The 7,997-nt window shown below is 45.6% G+C and overlaps 1 protein-coding gene across 1 annotated transcript; it reads left to right on the forward strand.

The window, feature by feature from the left end:
* Positions 1-509: 509 nt before the first annotated feature.
* Positions 510-6,211, forward strand: c3h19orf53 (chromosome 3 C19orf53 homolog). The gene is made up of 3 exons (XM_069927209.1): positions 510-645; positions 1,364-1,419; positions 5,904-6,211. Exons 1-3 carry the CDS (start codon positions 567-569, stop codon positions 6,024-6,026), a joined length of 258 nt encoding a protein of 85 aa, XP_069783310.1. The 5' UTR covers positions 510-566; the 3' UTR covers positions 6,027-6,211.
* The last annotated feature ends 1,786 nt before the right edge of the window (positions 6,212-7,997 follow it).

Here is a 7,997-nt window from a genome sequence, read left to right on the forward strand (position 1 = left end):
GACCGATTTCCTCCCACCATTCAAAGATGTACGGGGGTGGGGGGGTTAGGTTAATAGGGTGTAAAATTGGCGGCAAGGACATGTAGGGCTGTTACCATGCTTTATTTGAGTACATGGAGTTACTTCAACCACAGAGGCAACAGACTTTGTTGTTTTTCTACCGTCCAAATAAGTGTGCCTTTGCTCCAGTGCAGATTGGGACCACGGGGAGAGGTGGACCACCAGATGTGGGCAGCTCCTCTCGGTTCTCCTTCCCTTCTGGAGCCCACACTCCCCTCTCCTTGCCTGGGCCTGGTCTTCCTGTGGGATGGTTCCTTTTCAATAAAGCCAGGCTGTGCAGTGATCCATGCAGCTCTTCTGTCGGTCAGCATCGGTGAGGAGAGAAGAGGGCCACCCACGACCTTCTCTGTCCCGACATGCCCTCGTCCGCAGCCCTGTCGCGACCTTCTCTGTCCCGTCACGCCCTCGTTCGCAGCCCGTTGCGGCGGTACGCCGACCTCTCCCGTCCCGTCGTGCCCCGCGCGTGCCGACCTCCCCCCTCCCGTCGTGCCCCGCTGGGCTGAGCAATGCCGCAGGGTCGCTTCAAGCTGGCGGCGCGGAAAGCGGCGTCCGGGAGGCACCGTGACCGCGGGCCGAGGAAGGGAGGTGAGTGAGGGGTGGGGGCCCGCTGGAATGACCGACGGGCGGGATGGGACGCGGAGCCCCGCGCTGCAGGCCCTTCGGCCCGCCCGAGCCCTGCCCCCTCTCCTGTTCCCAAGGCTGTGGCCGGCTTCCCCCTTCAAATCGACGCCCTCTGCAGGCCACACAGCTGGTGGTTGGGCGGAAAACCAGGCGTGGTCAGTGAGAAGACACCGGGATTGAAGCTAAAGCCCACCTCTCCCCACGGACCCAATGTGCACTGGAGCAAAGACATTGGGAGGAACTCAGCAGGTCAAACAGTGTCCTTTATACAGCAAAGACACGGACCAACGTTTCGGGCTTGAGGCCTTCATTAATGTGGGTAGGCTCCCCCGTCCCCTCTCCCTTCTCCACCTCTTACCTGTGGGCCTGCGCTCCTCCCACCCCCCCCCCCCCCCGCCTACATTTTATTCATAACTTGAGGAAGGGCTCAACTTCGAAACACTGGTCGTGCTACAGATTGTGCGCTGGTTTCGCCAGGGTAGCGTTTTTGCTTCAACCTCGGTGTCTGCAGATTCTCTTCTCACTGAGCTTGGGTTGAAGCCTACCAGGCCTGGGGAGGCCACATCTATGTTTGATGCACAAGAGTCTGAATGCTTCTCCTTTAAACGCCCATCTTCAGTTTAAAAAGCAATCCATCAAGTTGATATTGTATAATTATGGTTTTTTTTAAAAACCCCATTAGGGCGAATAATTGTTCCTAAAAAGAAGCAAGTGATTCAGCAACAGAAACTAAAGAAGGTATTTACTTTGTCATTTATTCACTCTTGATTGTATATGGGGTAGTGTAGATCAATTCCCACTGCTCAGTGGAGCATGGCTCATTGAATAATGTCGTGATCGATGCATGCGCTATAAACTTTGAAACAAATTATCGACCAAGTCTGGAAAGATGAGTATGGCCAAAAGTCTCCTTTAACAGTGAGCCTGCCTCCTCTTCTCACTGGTGCTTCCGGTAATACCGTGACAAGGATCTTGTACCCTACTCTGTGTCCTCACCTGTGTTTTGTGCTGTTTGAGCTTGACCTCCCTGATTTTATCGTTGCTGTCGAAGAGACAGGACGCTAGGCAGGCTTCCCCGCAGCCCCTTGCTGCAGGCTCAAGTCATGCTCCTGTCAGATGAGTGAGCTGTGGGGGAAAAACCGAGTGAGATAGATCAGAATCAGGTTTATCATCATGTACACGCATCATGAAATTCATTGTTTTGCGGCAGGAGTCTGGTGCAGAACCAGGTGCAAAATTACTGTAAAATTACAATTATGTAAATACAAGATTTAAAGAAAGGAAATTAAGGGATATGGAGATGTGCCTATCATCAGATCAGTTATGATCTCATTGAATTTAGTTTTTCCTAATTTTAATTTGTAATTAAAAATAAATTAGACCTACAGCACAATAACAAGACCTTTCAGTCCACGAGTCCGTGCCACCCAATTAACCTACACTCCCAGTGCGTTTGAACGGTGGGAGGAAACTGGAGCCCCCTGGAGAAAACCCACGCAGAAATAAGGAGAACTGTCCTTTCAGACAGTGCAGATTCGAACCCCGGTCCCGATCGCTGGCGCCGCTCTATGAATGGCGGAGCAGTCTCGATGGGATGGATAGCCTTTCTCCTGCTCCTATTTTTTTATGTTCTTAAAAAGTGAAGTGTTGCCCATTGGTTTATTGTTCGATGAGCAAATGCAGAGCGGTTCTTTCCAGTGGAAGGAGGATCCATAAAGGAATGAGGATAGAATAGGATAGGGTCATCTCTGGCTGAGACACACAGGATGGAAGACAAAGAACAGCTCACATGGCTCAACCAGCCAGGCTCTTCAATATTTCTCCTATCTTAGCTCATTTATCAGCAAGACCCACTTTCCCCTCCAGCCTCCGCTTAAACGTGTCTACTATTCCCATGAACTGCTCCCTTTATGAACAGTTTCACATTCCGGCCACTCTTGCGGCTGAGGTGGTGAAATGTTCCTCCCTTGATATTTGAGTTCTGAGAGTTTTGGCATGTGCATGCATTCAATGTATAGATTCACTAAAATTCTTAATTGCTGCAAAGGGTACATCAAACATTAATGACAAAATTTGGATTTCTTTGCCAGTGACCGGTGGAGAATGTTTGAGTTGGAATGATGTCTGTATGGGGGTTGGAGCAGAAGTGGGCTATGATCTTGACCCACTGTGTTCCTGACCTCAAATGTTTCAGGCAGAAATGTAGAATGTCTGGTGTACGCCAGACTGAGACCACCCACAAATTGGGGGAAATAACACCTCATATTTCGACTGGGCACCCTCCAACCTGATGGCATTAACATAAACTTCTCTGGTTTCCATTAACCCTCCCCCCCCCCCACCATCTCCTTCCCTCTCATTCTGTCTCTCTCTCTTGCCTTTCTCCTCTTTCCTTTCAAAGAGCCATAATCAATTTTCACCTTTCCTCTTGTATCCAATTAACATCTTTTTTTGGTCTGGACTCCTCCACCCTGCTATTCTTCAGTCTCTATTCTGACACCTTCCTGTTCTTTGCTTATACCTTGGGTCTGAAAGGTCGGTAATATATCTTTACCTCCTACGGACGCTGCGACTCCAGCATCTGGTTTTACCAGGCAGAATATGCACACCTGCAGCGCATGAACTCTGCCAGCGGAGGGAGGCAGCGAGCAACAAATGGCTGGAACTGAGCAGTGTGATCAGACTTGCACTGAATTCTGTAGCCACAATTCTTGGGGTCCCTATTTCCCAATCACACATTCTGAACTGCTACCATGTCTCAGCCTGTGGTGGCTTTACTAGGAAGTGAAAAGAACTCTTCCCAGTGACTTTCTTAAACTGTGCTGGAACCTCTGGTAATTGAAGGAAGGCAAACTTGTGCTAATGAGCGTTTGCCAAGCGCAGACCATGTTGATGATCGGAGATATGAAAAAAAAGTTGTCAAGGCAGCTTAAGAAGCCAGTGGTCACATGAGAGCCTGCAAATGATACACTTGGGAGCACCATCAGTGGGAGAAAAAGAATGGTTGATGATTTGGGTAGTAGATTGAGGAAAGAGAATTCAGGGGAGTAGATTTAGGATGGAGAGGAGGAGGAGCTGCTTTTCCCAGAGGGTGGTGAATCTGTGGAATTCGCTGCCCATTGAAGCAGTGAAAGCAACCTCAGTAAATGTATTGAAGAGCAGGTTGGATAGATTTTTAGGGGAAAAGGCAAGTCAGTGGAGATGAGCTGATCATCAGATCGCCGACTCCTGCTCCTATTTCTTAAGTTGTTAAGCATTCTTTAAATTTTAAAATTTAAATTTAGACATACAGCATGGTTACAGGCCCTTTCGGCCTATGAGCCCATGCCGCCCAATTACACCCAATTCACCTACATCCTAGTACGTTTTTAATGGTGGGAGGAAACCAGAACCCCTAAGGAAAACCCACAGAGATGGGGAGAACTGACAGACAGGATGGGATTCAAACCCCGATCCTAGTGACTGGTACTTTAACATCTTTGGACTAACCATGCTGCCCATATTGATGAGAGGTTCTGGCTCGAAATGTTGACCATTCTCTCCCCCACCTCCTTGCTGATATTGTTCAACCAGTTTGGTCTCTCCAGCAGCTTGTCTTTAAGATAAGAATTCAATTGTGTTTGTTGATTTAAGTATTAAGGGGGTTGGTGGTGAGGGGGCTTGGTATACACTTACTTTCTGGACTGGGGTGCAGGATGGTGAGACTGGAGACCTACCAGAAGGTATTTTGGAGCTAAACCCTTTCTCACTCTTTTCACATTCTTCATTCTTCCTCATGTTTGCAAGCTGCCTCCCTTCCTTATTCTGACAAACTCCCTCACCCCTCTTCTCCATCCAAATCCATTATAAATGTTTTAACTTTTTTATAAATTGTAGACACAGGCCCTTTTGGCCCACAAGCCCATGCCAATTAACATCAAATTAGCCTACAAGATCCAGTACGTTTTGAAAGGTGGGAAGACACCAGAGTACCCGGAGGAAACCCACGCAGACACGGGAGAACATACAAATTCCTTACAGACAGTGCAGGATTCGAATCCAGGTCATTGGCCCTGTAACTCCTCTTGGTATTCTTGAAATTTTAAGCTCATTGATGAAGATGTTGTCATTGAAGATGGTTTAGGATTTCAATCAGCATCCAATCTTCCCTTTTGGTGTCCATAAAGGTTCCTGCAGCACTAATTTAAATGAAAGGTAATACCTATTCTGTCAGTAACAAATGTGGTTATCTCCTTGAAGTTGGGAGTTAGATGTTCACAGATTGGCTGCAGCGTATCTTCGACTGCACTAATAACTAGAGCTTTAGGATGTCTTCAAAGGGGTGAGAAAGAAGCTGTTGTAAAACTCCCAGTACCCGGTACAAAATGCAACACTTCATACTTATCCATATTAAATTCCATCAGCCATTTCTCAGCCCACTCTTCTAGCTTTCCTATATCTCTTTATAAGGTATGGTAATCTTCCTCACTGTCCACAACACCACCAATCTTTGTATCATCCGCAAACTTGCTTATCCAATTCTCCACCCCAACTTCCAGATCGTTTATATATATATATATATATATATATATATATAAAACAAACAATAGTGGACCCAGGACCGATCCCTGAGGAACTCCACTAGTTACCAGCCTCCAATTGGACAAACAATTTTCTACCACTACTCTCTGACACCTCCCATCCAACCATTGCTGAATCCATTTCACTACCTCCTTATTTATACCTAATGGATTTATTCTTACTCTGCCTGCCAAAGCCTCTTTGTGCTCTTTTTGGCCTTTCTAAATTCTTTCTTAAGATTTTTCTACACTCCTTGTAGTCCTCTTTCAATTTCTCAGCACCCTGCTGTTTATACCTCTTGTACACCTCCCTCTTTCCCCTAACCAAATTTATAATATTCTTCAAAACCCAAGGCTCCCTATGACTTCCAGCCTTTCCTTTGATCCTCACTGGGACATATCTACTCTGGAACCCTTGTTCACATTTCAGACTAACAATAATCTAAGTTGAATTGTCCTGATTTCTGAACAATTGGATCCCAAATTGTTGTCTGACTTTTATCTAAATACTAATCTTTCCCTCATTTTCTTTTTAATAAATCACTGGAAATTCACTTCTACATGCATGGAGATCCTGGGCAGCACTGATGTCTGTCTTTGTTCAACTAAGAGGGATGAAATCTGACAGGGGGCTGACCCTTGGCTTTTCACCTTGTTCTGCAGAACCTGGAAGTGGCAATAAGGAACAAGATTGAACACGATGTCACCATGAAAGCCAGCTCCAGCATGCCCAAGAAACTGAACATTGTGAAAGCACCACAGAAAAAGGACACGGCAGGCAAATAGGGACGGTGGGCATACGTGGGATTGGGAAATCTGTGGAGATGTTGGGAATGCAAAGTACCATCAGTTAACAGCTGCTACATGTGACCTCCTGAACACCCCTGGGATTTTTCATGTTTTTTTTTAAAAATACTTTGTCTTGCATTGACTGGTTAATGTTGTCAATAAACTTATGACCTGTATTAGTACCAATTTGCCAAGGCAAAAATCACTCGACAATCAATGTACTGTGGCTGCAGGAAGCTGATGGAATTCTGCTGTTGCTAAAATGTTCATTCATGTTGTGCTTTCATCTGGACCCATAAACAATGAGCTGCCGGAGGGTCTCAGCAGGTCAGGCAGCGTCCTCGGGGAGAAATGGTCCAACGCCAGAGGTATTCTGTGGTTAGTAAGGAATTACTTCAGGTGGTATGTGTTGGGGCGGGGGGGGGGTGGGTGGGTGGTGGGAAGGTTGAGAACCACTGCTTTAAAGTATAGAACATTACAGCACAGTACAGACCAATGTTGTTCCAACCAGTATATACCTACCAAATAAAAACTAAACCCTCCCTACCTTGTAACCTTCGATTTTCCTTTCATCCATGTATCTGCCTGAGAGTCTCTTAAATGCCCCTAATGTTGCAGCCTCCACCATCACCACCTCTGACAAGGGACTCCCAGCTTCCTGTGGTGTTTGCTATTCCTGCTGGCTGTCCACCTTAGCCTCTCAGAATCTTGTAGACCTAGAACCATAGAACATTACAGAACAAAAAAAAGTTCCTTCGGCCCTTTTAATCTGTGCCAAACCATTTTTCTGCCCAGTTCCACTAACCTGCACCCAGTCCAAGCCATTCATACCCCTCCCATCCACATCCCTGTACAAATTCAAACCTCTATTAGTTCACCGCTCGTTCTTCTTCACTTTATCGAGACACTAGGGGTTCCGTCATGAAACATTTCACTCAGTTAAAAAGGTGATGTATCTGAACACATCAGTGAGTTTGAGGACATGTGATTTGTCGAGGGGAATAGCAACAGCCTTTAAATCCAATCTTTTAGGGCCATACCTTTGAGATGTCAGGGACCTCTGGTTGTCATTCATCTCTGTGCATATGGAGCTTGTTTAATACTTTCCCCCATTTCCAGCAGCTCACTGCTCAGAACTGGACTGGAGTATTGTTACAGATGGTCTGCTCAAGTCCTTCAGGGGTGCCATGACCTTGGCCACAAAGTATCAACTGGATTTGGCTTTTTATAAATAACGCTGGGCAACAAACATTTTGCTTCCTGAACACTTTTGTGTTCATTTCATAGATTTTGGGCCACTGATCACAAAATTCATCTTAAAATTTCCCATCACCTGCTGTTTTTTTTAGATATAACCTATTTTTGTGATTTCCTGTCATATTTTGCATCTACTTCAAGCAGACAAAACCATGAAGTACAACATGTCATTGAAAATTCATTTTCTACATTTGCTCCTGGACGTCTTCCCTGCTGATCTTGGTGCCGTCAGTGACGAACACAGGGAAAGGTTTCACCGGGACATTGTGACCATGTCCATCAATGCCAGCCGACTATTGTCAGACAATGACATGAGAGGCATCAGATGCTGAGTACAAATGAAAATCAGCAGGAAAACATTTTTTAGGTCAGTTGAACTAACGCAACGTGTCAGGATCATTACATGATAAAATATGCTAAATTCAATAAAAGTTCATTTAATGTTTCGCCAACTTCCTACATGATTCAGTGAATCTGAAATTATCTTTGTGTTCAGCTTGAAGTTGTTTATCATAATCCCTAATTTTTTTTAGGAAGCAAAGCTTTTGGAAAAAAAATTGCCCAGTGTAATCAGAAATTCTAGGAATAGGATGATGTAATCGTCTAATTGCTATTATGGTAATCTTTCAACACGGAACAGTACGGCGTTGAAGCAAGCCCCTCGACCCAGGATGTCTGCTGACCGCAGTACCAATTTTAACTGATCCCAAC

Source organism: Narcine bancroftii, chromosome 3 (assembly GCF_036971445.1).
Source record: "Narcine bancroftii isolate sNarBan1 chromosome 3, sNarBan1.hap1, whole genome shotgun sequence".
NCBI lineage: Eukaryota > Metazoa > Chordata > Chondrichthyes > Torpediniformes > Narcinidae > Narcine > Narcine bancroftii.

Bases quoted from the DNA above. Each gene is read 5' to 3' on its own strand.
- c3h19orf53 (XM_069927209.1), top strand. From the start codon at position 567: ATGCCGCAGGGTCGCTTCAAGCTGGCGGCGCGGAAAGCGGCGTCCGGG. The intron at 646-1,363 runs GTGAGTGAGGGG...AAACCCCATTAG, and splicing joins CCGCGGGCCGAGGAAGGGAG to GGCGAATAATTGTTCCTAAA. The intron at 1,420-5,903 runs GTATTTACTTTG...CTTGTTCTGCAG, and splicing joins AGCAACAGAAACTAAAGAAG to AACCTGGAAGTGGCAATAAG.